Genomic DNA, 20,336 nt, shown 5'->3' on the forward strand with positions numbered 1-20,336 from the left:
TTTATTTTTATTTCTATTTTTTCTTTTACTTGTCCTTTCTATTTGACTTATTTTTTAATTTTCATTTCTTTTTCTTTTATTGCCTTTTTATTTTTATTTTTGTTTTTCTTTTATTTCTTTCTTATTTTAATTTTTATTTTCTTTTTCTTTTCTTTCTTTTTCTTTTTCTTTTATTTTTATTTTTATTTTCCTTTTCCTTTTTCTTTTCTTTTCTTTCTTTATTTTTCTTTTTCTTTTTCCTTTTTCTTTTTCTTTATCTTCTTTTTTCTTTTTCTTTTTCTTTTCTTTTTCTTCTTTTTTTCTTTTTCTTTTTTCTTTTTCTTTTTCCTTTTCCTTTTTCTTTTTCTTCTTTTTTCTTTTTCTTTTTCCTTTTTCTTTTTTTCTTTTTCTTTTTCTTTTTCTTTTTCTTTTTCTTTTTCTTTTTCTTTTTCTTTTTCTTCTCTTCTCTTCTTCTTCTTCTTTTTCTTTTCTTTCTTCTTTTTTCTTTCGCTTTTTTTCTGTTTTCTTTCAATTTTCATTTTTCCTTTTAATTTTTCTTGTCCGTTTTTCCCGTTTGGATTTTAATTTCACGTTGATGTCCATGTTCATTTTCCTTTCCCTGCCCGTTTTCATTTTCCCCTTCCGTTCCGTTCCCTTGTCTTCATCGCTTTGTTTGTTTCCCAGTGACCCAGCACATTAAAGAAATCCTGGAAAGGACCAATAAGAAGAAATCCAAATTGAGAAAGAAACCCAAGCCCTATATCGAGGAGCACGATGGTAGGGGCCGTGGCACCGCTCGCTTGGGGCTTCTTTCTCTCGGCCTCCGAGCCTCCTCCTCCTCCTCCTCCTCCTCCTCAGCCTCCCCCCCTCCTGGCCCCCCGCTCGCTCTCGCCTCCGCTCGCTGCTTGGAGGGGCTGCGCTCGCCGGGGGCGGGGGGCGCGGGGAGGAGCACGCGGCCCCCGCGTGCCGAAAATCCCGATCGTACGCTATTAAATAGAAATAGGAATGAGAGAAATAGAATATACGCCAAATAAAAAATTAAAGGAAAATAGATTTTATCTATTTTCTGTAATATTACGTATTTTATAGGCTGTATATAATGTCATATGGCACGTCACGCGTTTCATAGAGCATTATATACCATATATACATAGAGAACGTATGTAATATTAGATATAAATATAGAATATCTGCTATAAATAACATAAATCTACAATAAATTATTATAAATAATGTAGATATAATACATATCTTAGCCTTACATCAATATTTATGTATCTAATTTCATCTATATTACATTAGATCTAATATTATCTAATAAATTACTAATGTAATATATAATATTATATAGAATATTATATAGAATAATAATTAATAATATTCTATATTATTAATAATTATAATTATATATTATAATTATTGATTATTCGTAGTAATATTATATTTTATTAATGATAATTAGTTATATTATATATTAGCATATTTTATATTAATATATTATATTAAAAATTAATGATATAATATATAACATTATATATTATATTATCGATAGACATTAAGTAAAAATATTTAAATATTTGAAATATTTACATATTCTTAACTTAGAATTTAAATTAAACTATTTAAATTAAAATTTTTACATTCGGATATTTAAAATATTTAAATTGAAATATTTAAAATAACAAGGTAAATTTAATATTATATGTAAATATATTATATAAATATATCAGCTTAATAATCATTAACCAGAGGGCAAAGTAGGAATTTAATTAAGCGGAGTCGTTTAGAAGGTGCTGACGGGTTTTCTCGGTGTTTGATGCTGACCCCGAGGTGGGCAGCCGTCACCAGTGGGGCGGGGATGCGGGATGAGCCCCGTTTCCCAGCGCCCCTCTGGATTTTGGGAGGGGGTTTGCCAGGAAGTCGCCAAGCGGAGCGGGGTGCCGGTGGAATGCCGGCACGGTGGATGAAACCGAGGTGAGGGAACTCAACCTGGAGGCCCAGCTCCAGGACCTGGAGCTGGCGGGGGTGTGGTGGCACCTCAAGAAATGGGTTTCGTACCTTCATCAACGGCGTAGACGATGGGATCGAGTGCACCCTCACCGAGTTTGGCGATGTCCCCAGGCCTGAGCGGTACGGTTGCCACGCCTGAGGGACGGGACGCCGTCCAGAGGGACCTTGACAGGCTGGAGGAGTTGGCCCATTTGAACCTCATGAGGTTCAACCAGGCCAAGGGCAAGGTCTTGAGTAGGGACGACCCCCGGTGTCCATGTAGGCTGAGGGATGAAGGGCTGCAGAGTGGAGAAGGACTTGGGGACACTGGCGGGTGACACAGGGGACGTGAGCTGGCAGTGTGCGCTCGCAGCCCAGGAAGCCAATCATCTCCTGGGCTGCATCCAAAGAAGCAACCTGATCTGGTTGGAGATGTCCCTGCTTGTGGCAGGGACGTTGGACTGGACGGTCTTCAAAGGTCCCTTCCAATCCAACCGCTTTGATGATTCGATGACTCCAGCACATGGAAAAGGACGGGCACCAGATTTGGGGTCACCCGGTCCTGGACACCCTCCAATGGGGTGGCTTCAGAGCCCCCCACCCAACCATCAGCCCCCCCGGAGCATTTACTGCGCCCAAAAACTATCGGGGAAACCCTTTGAAGACAACAACATCAGGGAAGGAGGGAAAAGTAGATGACCCCAATTCCCCAAATTTGGTTTTAACCAAAAAGCTCCCGACGGCGAGCGGCTGCCAGCCACCGGCTCTTCTCCAGGAGCCACTTTTTCCCCAATTTTGCACCAACATTAAATCAAAAACCCAACATTTTTAGGTCCTGGACCACTCTCACCAACGTGATGGGTTCAGGATGCGCCAGGACACGCGGCTCCGGTGGCACAAAAGCCGTGCCGACAGCAGGACCGGTGCTGCCGTCGTGGTTTCAAAGCTACCAGAGGAGAGAAGGTCTCAGATGATGGACATTTTTTGGTTCAATTTGCCTATTTTTAGGCTCTTGGAAGACTTTATGGGGCTGCCAGCATCTTCTGGGGTGGTCCAGAAGGTACCACTAGGTCCCCAGGGCTCTCGGCTGCAGGATGCTGGAGCATCTCCCTTGGGATGAGCCCATTGGCAGCTCCAGGGGTTGAAGGAACCGTGTCCTTGTTGAAGAACATCAAGAGGAGGGGTTGGATGGTGCAGGGGGAGATGAGGGTGGAGGTGGTGGCATCAGGAGGAGAAGATGGATGGTGTAGGAGGGATGACGGTGGAAGCGATGGCTGCGGGGTGAAAAATCAGCCCCCAAAGCCGGGACATCCCTGCACGAGGGGAGATGGTGGAGCCGAGGGGGCTCCGGAACTCCACATGTCTTCTCCAAGCTCTGAGGCTCTTGTGGAAGGGGTTGAGTTGTGGGGACAGCACCTGCAAGAAGGATTTTGGGGAGGGGGGCCACCTCGTCCTCCTCAAACCCCCACCCCGCCGGAAGCGGTGACGGGGACAGAGCCGGAGCAGCACCGGCGCTGCCCCACATCCCGGGGGGCACCCTCCCGGAGCTGGGATGAGCTTCACCCCGGCCCTGGCAGGGGACAGACCCCCCCTCACCGTGACCCCCCCCCACCCGTCACCAGGAGGTGACCCCCCACTCTGTTTTCTCTTGCAGGGGTGGCCATAAGCACTTACGCCAAGTACTGCTACAACAAGTTGCAGAAGGCAGCTCTGACGGGCGCCAAGAAGGTATCGGCCAACCGTTGGGCGTGGGGAGGGCAGCCGGGACCACCGCCTCGGGGTTCGGGGGGTGGGGTCCGGAGGAGGAGGAGGAGGAGAAGGAGGGATGAAGCTGGAGAGGGTCGGAAACAGCGCGGCAAAGCTTTGCACCGGGCATCTCCGGCGTGGTTTTGTCCATCACTGCATCCCTTCTTGAGGATCTTCTGGGGAGCTTCTGGAGACCTTGAGGACCTTCTGGGGAGCTTCTGTGGACCTTCTGGGGAGCTTCTGGAGATCTTCTGGGGACCTTCTGGGGAGCTTCTGTGGACCTTCTGGGGAGCTTCTGGGGACTTTCTGGGGAGCTTCTGGAGACCTTCTGGAGACCTTCTGGGGAGCTTCTGGAGTCCACCAGCTCCTTCCCAAACCTACCCATGACGAACAGGGGTTAAGGAAACAATCCTGGGAGCAAAAGCGTCCCGAGGATGGAAAAGGATGCTCCAGCAGCTCCCACCTCCCCAGCTTTCGGAGGTGGCACCCTGCTCCTCCCAGGTCACCGTCACCATGGCAGATCCAGCCCTGGGGCCGTCGCTGCTGTCGGGAAACGGATTGATTTAGAAAAACGCCCCGGCCAGGGATGAATTTGCAGCCTCAGGTGATCTTCGTGGCCCCACCACCACGGCTGCCTCAGTTTCCCCCTCCTCGTTTGGTGGAGATGGAGGAGAGATGGAACCCGTCCTTGGTCCACAGCAGCTCGGTTCTTCCTGGTGACATCTGCCGAGACAAGGCCTGGCGGTGGGAGGGGCGGCGTCACCCACCGGGTGCGCCAGGGGCTCCTCCATGGCCGTATCCTGCTGAGCTTTGAAGGCAAAGGTGGGATTGAGGACCTGGACCACGCCAGCAGGTCGAAGAGCGGCCAAGGCAGCTCCACTGGCGTCGGCTTTGTCTGGAGGGGAGATGTTGGGCCAGATCCAGCTGCTGGGGAGCTGTAGCCATCTTCTCTTCTGCTTCCCACCACGCACACAACCACTGTGGCCATCGCCTCTTCTGCTTCCCACCACGCACATGTCCACCATGTCCATCTCCTCTTCTCCATCCCACCACACACACGTCCATTGTGTCCATCTTGTCCATCCCACCACGCACATGTCCACCATGTCCATCTCCTCTTCTCCATCCCACCACACACACGTCCATTGTGTCCATCTTGTCCATCCCACCACGCACATGTCCACCATGTCCATCTCCTCTTCTCCATCCCACCATGCACACATCCCTTCATCCATCTCCTCTTCATCCCACCACGCACACATCCATTGTGTCCCATCTCCTGCATCCCACCATGTACACGTCCACTCATCCATCTCTTCTCCATCCTACCACACTCATCTCCTTTGTGTCCATCTCCTCCATCCCACCATGCACGTCCGCTCCATCCATCTCTTCTTCTCCATCCCACCACACACACGTCCATTGTGTCCATCTCCTCCATCCCACCACACACACGTCCATTGTGTCCATCTCCTCCATCCCACCACGCACATGTCCACTGTGTCCATCTCCTCTTCTCCATCCCACCATGCACACATTCTCTGCGTCCATCTCCTGCATCCCACCATGCACACGTCCGCTCCATCCATCTCCTCTTCTCCATCCCACCATGGCCACCCGCATCTCCTGCGCGGCAGGAAGGACAGCAGTGTCCTCCTGTGACCCAACCACCAGCCCAACCGGAGAGGGAACCCAGAGGATTCCCCTGGCCCCGCACCGCGCAGGATCCGGTGCCGGTCCTCTGCTTTCCAGAAGCATCCCACAGCCGTGACTCGTCCTTCTCCTACACTGCTCATTGGTGGAGAGCCTCCATCATGGCCGTGGCCCCACGGCAGAGCGTGAGGGTCCCACCAAGCACCGTGGGGGAAAGTCCTCGAGGTTGGATCAAGACGGTGGGTGGAGGCACCTGCCCACCAGTTGCATTTCGGCGCTGAGCTTCTGGCGCGCGGCGCCGCTGGAGACCTTGGCCGGGTTGGTTGGAGGTCGTCCATGGCTCCATCCATCACGTGGTGGGCTGGGGCTCTGGATTGGTCAGAACCAGCCTTGGAGCTCGGCTGTGGGGTGCTGCGATTGACCCCAGCCGCCCGTCCTGGCTGCGGGGACGCCAGCTCTTGACGGCACCGATGGCTTCTCTTGTCTCTCGCAGGGCCTGAAGAAGCCAAACATCGAGGAGATCCGCCACGCCAAGAACGCCGTCTTCAACCCCTCCATGTTCGGCAGCTCCCTGCAGGACATCATCACCATGCAGAAGGAGCGGTACCCCGACCGGCAGCTGCCCTGGGTGCAGACCCGCCTCTCCGAGGAGGTCCTGGCGCTCAACGGGGACCAGACCGAGGGCATCTTCAGGTAAAAGCCACCTACGGCTGCGGGGAGACCTCCCAGGATGGTGGCAGCCTGGACCTTCTCGTGGGGGAAGCCATGAGTCATCTCGTTATGGGGCAGCTGCCCCCTCCCCCGTGTCCCCATGGGTGCCTTTCTCCTCCCGTGGGGCAGAGCAGCCCCCCAACTTCTCCTCGGACCAAGGCCATGATGATTTCTCCATGGCCGGGTTATGGTTGTTCTTTGGTGTCCACCAGAATCACGTTGGGGTCTTGAGGTCTGCACGCAACCCCCCCAGCCCCACATCGCAGCACGTCCCTATGGGGCAGCAACCGGGTCCCAAAATGGCTCCATTGCCAGCTGATGTCTTCTCCTGGCTCTCCTGGAGCCCCACATGCACCCAGGGGGACCCCCCAAAGCCCAGGGCGGGGTGTTAGGTAGGTGGGTCCCCATCTCTTGCTTGGAGACCGACGTCTCCTCTCCCTGCAGAGTCCCCGGTGACATCGACGAGGTCAACGCCCTCAAGCTGCAGGTGGACCAGTGGAAGATCCCCACCGGCTTGGAGGACCCCCACGTTCCCGGTAGGACACCAGGGCGCTGTGGTGGGGTGCAGAATCAGGCCCGTCACCCGTCAGGTCTCACATCTCCCCATCTTCTCTCCACCTTCTCCCCAGCCTCCCTGCTGAAGCTCTGGTACCGGGAGCTGGAGGAACCGTTGATCCCTCACGAATTTTACGAGCAGTGCATCACCCACTACGAGAACCCCGAGGCGGCCATCGCCGTCGTCCACTCCTTGCCCAGGATCAACAAAATGGTGCTGTGCTACCTCATCCGCTTCCTCCAGGTACGGAGGGGACCCTCCCGTGTGCCCCCCCGGGGCCACCTCGCAGCCAGGTTGTCCCTCTCGAGGTGGCTTTGGGTTCCCCAAGTGGGGGTGACCGGCGTGGTGGCCTCCATCTCATCCGAGAAGCGGGAGGTCCAGGCGGTTCCTCCCACCCGTCTTCCGTCGCCCCATCGGTGTCGCCTTCCCCTTCTCCAGGTGTTCGTGCAGCCGGCCAACGTGGCCGTCACCAAGATGGACGTCAATAACCTGGCCATGGTGATGGCCCCCAACTGCCTGCGCTGCCAATCAGACGACCCGCGGATCATCTTTGAGAACACCCGCAAGGAGATGTCCTTCATCCGGGTGCTCATCCAGCACCTGGACACCAGCTTCATGGAGGGCATCCTATAGCACCCCCCACCGTGAGCCCCACTCCGTGGCCCCCGAGGAGCCGGACCCCGCCGAAGGAGGGTGCTGGGTGCGGTGGCACCCTGCCCGTCTCCGTCCTCTCCCCGACCCGTCCTCCAGCGGGACACGGGACGGTTCTCCGCGTCCCATCCCGACCTTCTGGCCATCTCACTGCCCACCTCTTCGGCGGACCTCTTGGGTTGGGATGGGATGGGAGGGGAGTCAAACAAGTCCACCTTCCAACATCTCAGGGGGGTTGGGGGGTGGAGAGCGGAGCCGTGGGGCAGCCGTGGGGCAGGGAGCACCAGGAGAAGCCAGCGGTTCTTCTCCGGCACCCAGAGAACGTGGCACCTCGGGGAGCAGATGACAACCGTCCCGGTGCCAGGAGGTCCCAGTCCACCAGGAAGGAGACCACCGGTGCAACCGGGGTGCATCTCACGGCGGAGCTGGGTGCACCCATGGGTGGGGTGCTGGGGTGGTGCCATCCCCCGGGTGTCATCTTGCGGTCCGGTTGCCCACCCTGGGGTGCTGGAGGAGTTGGGTGGGCGGGAGCCATCTGGCCAAACGTCAGCACCACCCAAAGGACCTGTCCCAGCACCCACCGGGGCCCTGCTGGACCCACCGCAGGACCCATCCTGAGACCAAACATCTCGGCCTGGCGCTGCTGGACTCATCTTGGCACCCATCCTGGTCCTGCCCAACCCACCTCAGCACCCGTCATCTCTGGTTGGTCCTCCTGGACCCATCTTGGTGTCCATTATCGCCTCCCATCGTGGTGCCCACCATCACTTCTTGGTCATGCTCAACTCATCTTGGCACCTGTCATGTCCTCCTGCTCCTGCTGGGCCCATCTTGGCACCCATTATCTCCCCCTGCTTCTCCTGACCCGTTTTGGCACCCATCATCTCAGCTTGGCCCTGCTGGACCCATCTTGGTGCCCATGATCTTCTCTTGATCCTGACCAGCTCATCTTGGTGCCCGACATCTTTGCTTGGCCCTGCTGGACCTATCTTGGCATCAGTCATGTCCTGCTGGTCCTGCTGGAACCATCTTGGCACTCATCATGTCCTCCTGGTTCTTCTGGAACCATCTCGGTGCCCATGATCTCCTCGTGATCCTACAGGACCCACGTTGGTGCCCGTCATCTCCTTCTGGTTCTGCTGGACCCATCTTCGTGTCCATCATCTCGTCCTGGTCCTGCCCAACCCATCTTGGTGCCCCTCATCTCTGCTTGACCCTGCTGGACCCATCATGGTGTCCACCATCTCATCCTGTTGGACTCATCTTGGCACCCGTCATCTCCTCCCGGTTCTTCTGCACCCATCTTGATGCCCATTATCTGCTGCTTCTCCTGGACCCATTTTGGTGCCCATCATCTCCGCCTGGTCCTGCCTGACCCATCTTGGTGCCCATCATCTCGTCTTGGTCCTACTGGACCCGTCTTGACACCCATCATCTCCTTCTCCTCCTGGACCCATCTTGGTGTCTGTCATCTCCTCCTGGTTCTCCTGGACCCATCTTGGTGTCCGTCATCTTCTCCTGGTCCTGCCCAACCCATCTTGGTGCCCATCATCTCCCATGGTTCTCCTGCACCCACCTTGGACCCATCCCAGCACCCAGGGTCTCCTCCTGGTTCTCCTGGACCCATCTTGGTGCCCATCATCTCCCATGGTTCTCCCGCACCCATCCCGGCCCCCATCACCTCCCGCTCCTCCCGGCCCCACCCTAGGACCCCCCCCCCCCCACCCGCTGGAGCCGAAGAGCCCCCCCCCCCCCACCCCGCCGACGGGAGGTGCCCCCCCACGGCCGCCCCCCAAGTGCCTTCGGCTCCACCCGGGGCGACGCGGGACCACGTGGGGTGGGGGGCACCCACCCGTGGTGGGGGGCACCCAGAGTATATAGAGCTATAAAGAGAGTTATTAATTGCGTTATTAATTAGCCCCCCCCCTCATTAATTTTCAAGCCAGATAATATTTTCTTGGGGGGGGGGCGGGGGGGGGCTGGTCCCGAGTGGGGGGGCGGTCACGAGTGGGGTGGGGGTCACGAGTGGGTGGTCCCGAGTGGGAGGGGGGGGGTCCCCAGCGCTACCTCCCAGCTCTGCTCACTGCCAGGCACCGGGGGGGGGGCAAGGGGGGACACGACACGCGTGGGGGTGACACCCGTGGGGGGTGGGGGGGGTCCCCACTTCGTTAACTCCCGGTTAATTAATTGAATTTTTTTTTTCTCCAGGTTTTTTATCTTAATTTGGGGTTTTTCTTCAATTAATTAATTTTCTTCCCGCCCCCCCCCCCTTTTTTTTTTTTAAGACTCGAGGTTTTATTTATTACAGAAAACAAAAAAAAAAACAGCGAAAATTATTTCAAAAAAAAAAAAACCCAAAATTTTAAAAAATTTAAAAAAAAAAAAAAAAAAAGGGACAAACCCACCCCGGCCGCTGCTGGGGGGAGCAGGGTGGCCCCTCCCCCCAACCCCGGGTGGGGGAATTTTGGGGGGGGGGGGGAAGAACGGGGGGGGTGGTCCCCGAATTCTGTAAGGGGGGGGACGCGCGGCGCCGCCCCCGGCGTGTGAATAAAGCTACGTATGGCGCTCGTTCACTCTGGAGCGGAATGAGGGCGCGGGGGCGGCCGTTGAATTTGGGGGGGGTCGGGGGGGGTTTAGGGGGCGAACGGGGGTGCGTATGGGGTCTATAGGGGTCCCTAAAGCTGTACGGGGGGTCTATAGGGGTCCTTAAAGCTGTACGGGGGGGTGTAGGGGGTCTATAGGGGTCCTTAAAGCTGTACGGGGGGGTGTAGGGGTCTATAGGGGTCCTTAAAGCTGTACGGGGGGTGTAGGGGGTCTATAGGGGTCCCTAAAGCTGTACGGGGGGTGTAGGGGTCTATAGGGGTCCTTAAAGCTGTACGGGGGGTGTAGGGGGTCTATAGGGGTCCTTAAAGCTGTACGGGGGGGTATAGGGATCTATAGGGGTCCCTAAAGCTGTACGGGGGGTGTAGGGGTCTATAGGGGTCCTTAAAGCTGTACGGGGGGTGTAGGGGTCTATAGGGGTCCCTAAAGCTGTACGGGGGGTGTAGGGGTCTATAGGGGTCCTTAAAGCTGTACGGGGGGGTGTAGGGGTCTGTAGGGGTCCTTAAAGCTGTACGGGGGGTGTAGGGGTCTATAGGGGTCCTTAAAGCTGTACGGGGGGTGTAGGGGTCTATAGGGGTCCTTAAAGCTGTACGGGGGGGGTGTAGGGGTCTGTAGGGGGTCCTTAAAGCTGTACGGGGGGTGTAGGGGTCTATAGGGGTCCTTAAAGCTGTACGGGGGGTGTAGGGGTCTATAGGGGTCCCTAAAGCTGTACGGGGGGTGTAGGGGTCTATAGGGGTCCTTAAAGCTGTACGGGGGGTGTAGGGGTCTATAGGGGTCCCTAAAGCTGTACGGGGGGTGTAGGGGTCTATAGGGGTCCTTAAAGCTGTACGGGGGGTGTAGGGGTCTGTAGGGGTCCTTAAAGCTGTACGGGGGGTGTAGGGGTCTATAGGGGTCCTTAAAGCTGTACGGGGGGCTATAGGGGTCTATAGGGGTCCTTAAAGCTGTACGGGGGGGGTCTATAGGGGTCCTTAAAGCTGTACGGGGGGTGTAGGGGTCTATAGGGGTCCTTAAAGCTGTACGGGGGTGTAGGGGTCTATAGGGGTCCCTAAAGCTGTACGGGGGGGTGTAGGGGTCTGTAGGGGTCCTTAAAGCTGTACGGGGGGGTCTATAGGGGTCCTTAAAGCTGTACGGGGGGTGTAGGGGTCTATAGGGGTCCTTAAAGCTGTACGGGGGGTATAGGGGTCTATAGGGGTCCTTAAAGCTGTATGGGGGGGGTGTAGGGGTCTATAGGGGTCCCTAAAGCTGTACGGGGGGGGTGGGGGGGTGTAGGGGTCTATAGGGGTCCCTAAAGCTGTACGGGGGGGGTGTAGGGGTCTATAGGGGTCCCTAAAGCTGTACGGGGGGGTGTAGGGGTCTATAGGGGTCCCTAAAGCTGTACGGGGGGTGTAGGGGGTCTATAGGGGTCCCTAAAGCTGTACGGGGGGGTGTAGGGGTCTGTAGGGGTCCTTAAAGCTGTACGGGGGGGTGTAGGGGTCTATAGGGGTCCTTAAAGCTGTACGGGGGGGTGTAGGGGTCTATAGGGGTCCTTAAAGCTGTACGGGGGGGTGTAGGGGTCTATAGGGGTCCTTAAAGCTGTACGGGGGGTATAGGGGTCTATAGGGGTCCTTAAAGCTGTACGGGGGGTGTAGGGGTCTATAGGGGTCCTTAAAGCTGTACGGGGGGTATAGGGGTCTATAGGGGTCCTTAAAGCTGTATGGGGGGTATAGGGGTCTATAGGGGTCCTTAAAGCTGTACGGGGGGGTCTATAGGGGTCCCTAAAGCTGTACGGGGGGTATAGGGGTCTATAGGGGTCCTTAAAGCTGTACGGGGGGTATAGGGGTCTATAGGGGTCCCTAAAGCTGTACGGGGGGGTGTAGGGGTCTATAGGGGTCCTTAAAGCTGTACGGGTGGTGTAGGGGTCTATAGGGGTCCTTAAAGCTGTACGGGGGGGTATAGGGATCTATAGGGGTCCTTAAAGCTGTACAGGGGGTGTAGGGGTCTATAGGGGTCCCTAAAGCTGTACGGGGGGTGTAGGGGTCTATAGGGGTCCCTAAAGCTGTACGGGGGGTATAGGGGTCTATAGGGGTCCTTAAAGCTGTACGGCCTATAGGGGGATATAGGGGTTCACAAAGCTGCATAGGGTGGGTATAGGGGGTATATAGGGGTGCATAGAGCTGCACAGAGCGTATAGAATGTATACAGGGCTGCATAAAGCTGCGCTGGGAATATATAGGGGTCCATAAATCTGCATGGGGGTGTATAGGGTGTATATAGGGCTGCATAAAGCTGCACGGGGGTATGGGCGTATATAGGGGTGCATAAAGCTGCACAGGGGGTATAGGGGGTATATAGGGGTGCATAAAGCTGCACATGGGGTATAGGGGGTATATAGGGGTGCATAAATCTGCACAGGGGGTATAGGGTGTATATAGGGGTGCATAAAGCTGCACAGGGGTTATAGGGGGTATATAGGGCTGCATAAAGCTGCACGGGGGTATGGGCGTATATAGGGGTGCATAAAGCTGCACAGGGGGTATAGGGGGGTATATAGGGGTGCATAAATCTGCACAGGGGGTATAGGGTGTATATAGGGGTGCATAAAGCTGCACATGGGGTATAGGGGGTATATAGGGGTGCATAAATCTGCACAGGGGGTATAGGGTGTATATAGGGGTGCATAAAGCTGCACAGGGGGTATAGGGGGTATATAGGGCTGCATAAAGCTGCACAGTGGGGTATAGGGGGTATATAGGGGTGCATAAAGCTGCACAGGGGTTATAGGGGGTATATAGGGCTGCATAAAGCTGCACAGGGGGTATAGGGGGTATATAGGGGTGCATAAAGCTGCACAGGGGTTATAGGGGGTATATAGGGCTGCATAAAGCTGCACAGTGGGGTATAGGGGGTATATAGGGGTGCATAAAGCTGCACAGTGGGGTATAGGGGGTATATAGGGGTGCATAAAGCTGCACAGGGTGTCTATAGGGTTACATAAAGGTGCACTGGGATGTATATGGGTACATAAAACTGCATGGAGGGGGGTGCACAGGGGATATCGGGGTGTATAGGGGTTTCTATAGGGGAGCACAGGGGGTGCGTGGGCTTATATAGGGGTACATGGGTGTCAGGGGGGTGTTGGCATCTATAGGGCGTCTGAGCGTCTATAGGGGTGTGTGGGTTTATATAGGGGTGCATGGGGGTGGACGGGTGTCTATAGGGGCGCACAGGGGGGGTACGAATGTGTTTAGGGGTGCATGGGTGTCTATAGGGGCAGACAGGTGTATATAGGGGTGCGGGGGGTGTGTATAGGGCTGCATGGGTGCCCATAGGGCCAGGTGGGTGTCTATACGGAGTAGGGGGTAGCTATAGGGCGGGTGGGTGTGCACAGATGCTATAGGTGTCTGCAGGGGCTATACAGGTCTATAGGAGGTATGGGGGGGGTCTACAGGGCCAGGTGGGTGCCTATGGGGGGTGGGTATCTATAGGGGTGCAAGTGCCTATGGGGTGAGCGGGTGTTTACAGGGACGCACGGGTGCCTATAGGAGTGGGTGGGTGTCTACAGGGGTGCACCAATGTATAGATGGGGTGTATACAGGGGTACATCGGTGTCTATAGGGGTGCAGAGGGGTGTCTGTGGGGGCAGAGGGGTGCCTATAGGGGCTGTGGATGCCTACAAGGGTGCGCGGGTGTCTATAGGGGCAGGTGGGTGCCCATGGGGGGGCAAGGGTGTCTGTAGAGGCGCATGGGTGTGTATCGAGGTGGATGGGTGCCTATGGAGGTGCACGAGTGTCTATAGGGGTGCGTGGGCGTCTATAGGAGCTGTGGGTGCCTGCAGGGGTGCACGAGTGTCTGTAGGTAGGACGTGGGTGCCTATAGGGGCCAGTGGGTGCCTATGGGGGGGGCAGAGATTTCTCTAGGGGTGCATGGGTGCCTATAGGGACTGTGGGTGTGTATAGGGGCAGGTGGGTGCCTATAGGGGGAGCATGGTCTATAGGGGCCATGGGTGCCTACAGGGACTCTGGGTGCCTACAGGGGTGGGTGGGTGCCTATGGGGATGTCTATAGGAGCCGTGGGTGCCTATAGGGGCTGTGGGTGCCGGGAGGGGGGGGGCATGGCTGCCTATGGGGGGGCATGGCTGTCTATAGGGGTGCGTGGGTGCCTATAGGAGTGGGTGGGTGCCTATAAGGGCCGTGGGTGCCGGGGGGGGGGTGGATATGGCTGTCTATAGGGGTGCGTGGGTGCCCATAGGGGGACATGGGTGCCCATAGGGGCCGTGGGCGCCTCTGGGGGGGGGGGGTCATAGTGCCTATAGGGGAGGCGTGGTTGTCTATAGGGGCTGTGGGTGCCTACAGGGGTGGGTGGGTGCCTATGGGGATGTCTATAGGGGCCGTGGGTGCCTATAGGGGCTGTGGGTGCCGGGAGGGGGGGGGGCATGGGTGCTTATGGGGGGGGCATGGCTGTCTATAGGGGTGCGCGGGTGCCTATAGGGGCCGTGGGTGCCGAGGGGGGACACATGGCTGTCTATAGGGGTGGGTGGGTGCCTGGGGGGGGCATGGCTGTCTGTTGGGGTGCGTGGGTGCCTATAAGGGCCGTGGGTGCCGAGGGGGACACATGGCTGTCTATAGGGGTGGGTGGGGTGCCTATGGGGGGCATGGCTGTCTATAGAGGTGCGTGGGTGCCTATGGGGGGCATGGGTGTCTATAGGGGAGGCGTGGTTGTCTATAGGGGCCGTGGGTGCCGGGGGGGGGACACATGGCTGTCTATAGGGGTGCGTGGGTGCCTATGGGGGGGCATGGGTGTCTGTTGGGTGTGCGCGGGTGCCTATAGGGGCCGTGGGTGCCGGGGGGGGGACACATGGCTGTCTATAGGGGCCGTGGGTGCCGGGGGGGGGACACATGGCTGTCTATAGGGGTGGGTGGGTGCCTGGGGGGGGCCCATAGGCCCCGCGGGTCCCTACAGAGCCGCACCCCCCCGGCCCCCCCGGCCCCCGGCCCAGGCCCCGCCCGGGCGCGGTGCGGCGGTGGGACCGGCTCGGGCCGCTTCCGGGGCCGGGCCCGCTGCGGGAGGCAGGCCCGGTGTCGGCGTCGGGGCCGTGACCGGTACCGCTGCGGGGATGCGGCTGCCGCCGGCGCTGCGGCTGCGGCTCCGGCCCGGGGCGAGCGGAGCGGCGGGGCCCGGGCCCGGTTACCGGCAGGGGCAGCGCCCGGAGCCGCGCACCCGCGAGTATTTTTACTTCCTCGACCACCAGGGACAGGTACCGGTACCGGTACCGGCAACGGGACGGAACCGGGGGGGGGGGGGGGGGGGGGGCAGAGCCCATCCAGATCCCGGGTGGGGCCCAAAATGATCCGGGACAGATCCCAGAGGGACACAGGGAGGATCCCAGGTGGGTCCGGGACAGATCCCAGTCCCACCCCAAAACATCCTGGGTGGACTCACGACAGATCCCAGTTGGATCCCAGACAGATCCCAGTCAGACCCCAAAAAAAATCCTGGATGGAGTCAGGGCAGGTCCCGGCTGGATCCCGCACGGATCCGGGACAGATCCCAGAGGGACCCAGGGCAGATCCCAGGTGGGTCTGGGACAGATCCCAGTCCCACCCCAAAAAAATCCTGGATGGACTCAGGACAGATCCCAGACTGATCCCACATAAATCCAGGACAGATCCCAGATGGATCCCTGACAGATTCCAAAAAAACCCTGGATGGAGTCAGGACAGATCCCACATGGACCCAGGGCAGATCCCAGGTGGATCCCTGACAGATTCCAAAAAAAATCCTGGATGGAGTCAGGGCAGGTCCCGGCTGGATCCCGCACGGATCCCAGACAGATCCCAGTCCTACCCCAAAAAAATCCTGGATGGACTCAGGGACAGATCCCAGACTGATCCCACATAAATCCAGGATAGATCCCAGACGGATCCCTGACAGATTCCAAAAAAAACCCTGGATGGACCCAGGACAGATCCCACATGGACCCAGGACAGATCCCAGGTGGACCCAGGACAGATCCCAGACAGATCCCAGTCCCACCCCAGAAAAATCCTGGGTGGACTCAGGACAGATCCCAGACAGATCCCACATAAATCCAGGATAGATCCCAGGTGGATCCCTGACAGATTCCAAAAAAAATCCTGGATGGAGTCAGGGCAGGTCCCGGCTGGATCCCGCACAGATCCGGGACAGATCCCAGAGGGACCCAGGGCAGATCCCAGGTGGGTCCGGGACAGATCCCAGTCCCACCCCAAAAAATCCTGGATGGAGTCAGGGCAGGTCCCAGATGGATCCTGCACGGATCCGGGACAGATCCCAGAGGGACCCAGGGCAGATCCCAGTCCGACCCCAAAAAAATCCTGGATGGACTCAGGACAGATCCCAGTTGGATCCCAGATAGATCCAAAAAAAACTCTGGAGGGACTCAGGACAGATCCCACATGGACCCAGGACAGATCCCAGTTGGATCCCAGACAGATCCCAGTCAGACCCCCAAAAAATCCTGGATGGACTCAGGACAGATCCCGGACAGATCCCACGTGGATCCAAGATAAATCCCAGTTGGATCCCAGGCAGACCTTGGATGGATCCCAGACAGATCCCAGTCACACCCCAGACTGATCCCAGTCAGACCCAAAAAAAAAATCCTGGATGGACTCAGAACAGATCCCGCATGGATCCAGGACAGATCCCAGGTGGATCCCGGCCAGACTTTGGAGGGATCCCGGATAGATCCCAGACTGATCCCAGTCACACTCCCAAAAAACCCTGGAGGGACCCAGGACAGATCCCAGGACAGATCCCAGCTGGATCCCAGGCAGACCTTGGAGGGACCCAGGACAGATCCCAGGACAGATCCCAGCTGGATCCCAGGCAGACCTTGGAGGGACCCAGGACAGATCCCAAACCCCGGACAGATCCTGGATGGATCCCAAACCGATCCCAGCACACCCCGGACAGACCCCAGAGACAGATCCCAAATGGATCCAAGGAAAACCCTGGGCAGATCCCAGCCAGATCCCAAACGGATTCCCAGCCGGATCCCAGATTCCCAACCAGACCCTGGACAGACCCCAAAAAGCCCCTAAATGGACCCAGGCCAGATCCCAGTTGGACCCAGGGCAGATCCCAGTCAGATCCCAGTCAGATCCCAGTTGGATCCCGGCCGGATCCCCGGATCTGCCAGGACTTTCGGGATTTTGAGGCCTTTTCCTGGTTTTTTTCCCAGCTTTTCCTGGACGACACCAAAGTGAAGAACTTCATCACCTGCTTCAAAGGTACCGGGACCCCCCCAACCCCCTCTCCTTGTCCCCCCTAATTGGGATCCCGTCTTTAATTAGCATCCACTCCTTAATTAGACTCTCGTCTTTAATCAGGATCCGATCCATAATTTGGGATCGCATCCTTAACGAGGGAGCCGAGCCTTCGGCACCGCCCCCCCCCCCCCCAACCTCTGGCAAAGCAGCCACGGGGTGCCATTTGCATATTAATTACCTTCTTAATTAAGCCCCTCCCGTTATTAATAACTCCCGCTTGCTCTTCCCGGCACGGGAATTCCTCCGGAGCCGATCGCTTCCGCCAGCCCCGGCAAAACGGCCTCCCGTTAACGAACAACGCTCCCCCCCCCGCCCCGGCCGCGGTTAATTAACCTCTGTGGGGGTTAATTACCACCCGTGGGGGTTAATTAACCTCCCTGGGGGTTAATTACTCCCGGCAGACGTGGGATTCCTCGCTTTTTTCTTCAAACACCTGGAGCCCAACCGGAGCGGGCGGTACGAAGCGGAATTCCCGTTCCTGTCGCTCTGCGGCCGGGAGCGGAATTTCCTCCGCTGCGACGACCGCCCGGTGGTTTTCACCCAGCTCCTGCCGGGATCCGGCGAAAACCGGGATCTCCTCTCCTACTGCGGCGGCGGAGAGCGCTTGGCGGTCCCTTTCCAACCGGAAAATTTAGCCGTGTTGCCGGAAAACGGGCGGCTCTACCACCCGGCGCCGGCGAAAGCGGGCGGGGTGGGATTGGTGCGCTCGGCGTTGGCTTTCGAGTGGAGCGCGCGTTTCCGCTACGGCGACGGAACGGCGCGACCCCCCACTCATTTTTTTTGGGAAGGCCGGAATTACCGGCTCACCGGGGGAATTGGTGCCGTTGCTCCGCGCCGGGGGATCCGGGGAATCGTCGGCCGTGCCGGTTGCGCCGGGAGGGGGTTGAGTCACCGCGCGTCACCGTCGTCGCCCGGCGCCGATCCGCCGCGCCGGCACAGGATCGTTTCGTTTGCGGAAAAAAAATAAAATTAAATAAATTAAATTTTTAACGGCGCGGCTGAGCTGCGGCGTTTCCACCTGGCGTCAATTAATCGGCCGCCACGCCGATCCACCCGTAGCCGGCGGCGCCGGAAAAAAAAGGGAGAAGGCGCCGGCGAAGCACCGGGAGGAAGAGGAACCGGGAAATTTGGGGAGGAAGGAGGCGGGGGGGACGGCGGCGAGGCGGCGGCGGTTGGCGCCGAGCTAGGCGGCGAAATAATCGAGGGCGCCGTGCCGGCAGAGGCTGGCGGTCCAGACGACGTCGGATCTGCCGGAATTCGCCAGCATCCGGCACAGCTCGGCGCTCAGCGCGGCCAAACGGCCTTCGTCTTCGGCGTCTTCGGCGAAGGGCGGCTCGCGCTCGTCGCAGTCCGCGGGGTAGGGGTAGACGACCAGGCGTAAATCCGGTAGGAGCACGGTTTTCCGTAACAAATCCTTGAGCGCCGGCGTGGTGAGGGGGTTGCCGAAAAGTCCCAGGCACCGGAGACGGGAGCAACGGCAAAGCGCCGGAAGCAGAGCCTCCAGCCCGGCGTCCGTCAGCCGGCATTCCATGAGATCCAGGTGGAGCAGGGAAGCGGAGGTCTCGTCCAGGAGACGCCGGAGAGGTTGGAGGAGGTTCTCGGAAAAATCGTGGCCGCTCAGATCCAACTTCCGCAGCGCCGGAGCGTGGAAACTTTGGGAAAGGAAGGCGAGGTCGCAGGGAAGGAGGTAGCAGAAAGGCAGCTCCAGGCTTTCCAGGGGAACCCGCAGGTCGCTGCCGGGACGGAAAAAACGAGCCGTGAGGCCGGGAACGGTCCCCCGTATCCCGCAGGAACGGCGGCGAACCCGCCCAGATCCCGCGCGCCAGCCGAGCCGCCGCCAATTCCCCCCGCCCCCGCCGAGGCGCGAAAGGAGCGAGACGCGGAGCGGCTCCGCCGGGAACTCACCCGAGAAGCTGCCTCAGTTTCCCCGAAATCCTGGAGGAACCCAAATCCAACTCCTTGAGGCGCGGCAACCTCCCGAGCTGCGCGGCGAGGCACCGGAGCCCGGCGTCCGTCCCCGGAGCGAGGCGCCGCACGTCGACGTTGCTGTAGGGCAGCTTGAGGCTGAGGAGGTCGGCGAATCGGGCGAGGTGCGGCAAAACGGCGCAGAGCCCGGCCAAACCCAGGTTGTTGAAGCGCAGATCCACCCGCCGCACGCCGGCCGGTTCCAGCGACTCCAGCAACGCCACGGTGCCGGCGACGGAAAGCTCCTCGGCGTGGAAATCGCGGCACTTGAGGCGCAAGGGGGCGGCGGGGGCGGCGGCTCCGTCGCGCAGGGCGTCCCGTAAGACGCCGAAGGAGGTGGCGTTGACGAAAAGATCGGCGCGGACCTCCACGCCCGCGGGGCGCGGCGGCGGCGAGGCGGCGGGGGGGGCCTTTGCGGCGTTTGGAGCGGCGTTTGAGGCACGCCGTTTGGTGTTTGGAGACCTCCAGGCAGGCTTTGGCCAACGCCACCGTGCCGGACCACAGGCTCATCCCTTCCCGGACCGCGGTCGGAGTCGGCGTCCTGGAGACCGGGTCATGTCCAGCACGCGCAGGCGGCACCGGCTTTCGCTGGGCGGAGGGGGGAAAAAAGGGGGGGGAAAAAAAGGGGGTAAAAATAAAGGGGGGGTAAAAAAAAAGGGGGTAAAAAAAGGGGGGTAAAATAAAAGGGGGGTAAAAAAAAGGGGGGTAAAAAAAAGGGGGGTAAAAAAAAGGGGGGTAAAAAAAAAAAAGGGGGGGGTAAAATAAAGGGGGGGGGACACACACCAAAAAGGGGAGGGGGACCAAAAAGGGGGGGGGCACACACCAAAAAGGGGGGGGGCACACCAAAAAGGGGGGGGGGCACACACCAAAAAGGGGGGAGGGGGACACACCAAAAAGGGGGGGAGGGGGGACACCAAAAAGGGGGGAGGGGGACACCAAAAAGGGGGGAGGGGGACACCAAAAAGGGGGGGGGACGACAAAAAGGGGGGGGGCGACAAAAAGGGGGGGGGACAACGACAAAAAGGGGGGGGGGGGGGGAAGGGGTGGGGGACCAAAAGGGGGGGGGGGCTCAAAAGGGGGGGGGACGACACCAAAGCAGGGGGGGGGACAAAAAGGGGGGGGGGGAAAGGGAGGGGGGGAAGGGGAGAGGAAAAGAGGGGGGGAAAAGGGGGGGGGAAGGGGGGGGGAAACAAAGA

At 57.9% G+C, this 20,336-nt stretch overlaps 4 protein-coding genes across 6 annotated transcripts in view; 2 read left to right on the plus strand and 2 right to left on the minus strand.

Moving 5' to 3' along the window:
* The window catches only part of ARHGAP39 (Rho GTPase activating protein 39), a 126,168-nt gene extending 118,901 nt beyond the window's left edge, over positions 1-7,267 (plus strand). For 2 of the 3 annotated variants that reach the window (XM_086741383.1, XM_086741384.1), the window contains 6 exons: positions 664-756; positions 3,623-3,696; positions 5,861-6,060; positions 6,523-6,614; positions 6,708-6,877; positions 7,073-7,267. In XM_086741383.1, coding sequence (XP_086597509.1) covers positions 664-756; positions 3,623-3,696; positions 5,861-6,060; positions 6,523-6,614; positions 6,708-6,877; positions 7,073-7,267 — 824 coding nt within the window. The remainder of the gene's footprint in view (positions 1-663; positions 757-3,622; positions 3,697-5,860; positions 6,061-6,522; positions 6,615-6,707; positions 6,878-7,072) is intronic. The other variant, XM_086741385.1, reaches the window with a different exon arrangement.
* Positions 7,268-14,888: 7,621 nt separating this feature from the next.
* C2H8orf82 (chromosome 2 C8orf82 homolog) lies at positions 14,889-18,170 on the plus strand. The gene is made up of 3 exons (XM_086741387.1): positions 14,889-15,119; positions 17,088-17,136; positions 17,577-18,170. Exons 1-3 carry the CDS (start codon positions 14,979-14,981, stop codon positions 18,140-18,142), a joined length of 756 nt encoding a protein of 251 aa, XP_086597513.1. The 5' UTR covers positions 14,889-14,978; the 3' UTR covers positions 18,143-18,170.
* A 135-nt stretch (positions 18,171-18,305) lies between these two features.
* On the minus strand, positions 18,306-19,733 carry LRRC14 (leucine rich repeat containing 14). The gene is given in 3 exon segments (XM_086741386.1): positions 18,306-18,908; positions 19,081-19,551; positions 19,553-19,733. Coding segments are annotated over 3 exon segments (1,119 nt in total). The 5' UTR covers positions 19,651-19,733; the 3' UTR covers positions 18,306-18,358.
* LOC147601904 (casein kinase II subunit alpha-like) overlaps positions 19,694-20,336 on the minus strand; it is a 22,969-nt gene continuing 22,326 nt past the window's right edge. The window contains exon 13 of the mRNA XM_086741507.1: positions 19,694-19,728. Within this exon, the coding sequence (XP_086597633.1) occupies positions 19,694-19,728 (35 nt within the window). The remainder of the gene's footprint in view (positions 19,729-20,336) is intronic.

This window comes from Chlamydotis macqueenii, chromosome 2, assembly GCF_036417535.1.
Source record: "Chlamydotis macqueenii isolate bChlMac1 chromosome 2, bChlMac1.mat, whole genome shotgun sequence".
In the NCBI taxonomy this organism is placed as follows: domain Eukaryota; kingdom Metazoa; phylum Chordata; class Aves; order Otidiformes; family Otididae; genus Chlamydotis; species Chlamydotis macqueenii.

Excerpts from the sequence above, each read along its gene's own strand:
- C2H8orf82 (XM_086741387.1), top strand. The coding sequence starts at position 14,979 with ATGCGGCTGCCGCCGGCGCTGCGGCTGCGGCTCCGGCCCGGGGCGAGC. Across the intron at positions 15,120-17,087 it reads TCCTCGACCACCAGGGACAG|CTTTTCCTGGACGACACCAA; the intron begins GTACCGGTACCG and ends TTTTTTTCCCAG. Across the intron at positions 17,137-17,576 it reads CTTCATCACCTGCTTCAAAG|ACGTGGGATTCCTCGCTTTT; the intron begins GTACCGGGACCC and ends TACTCCCGGCAG.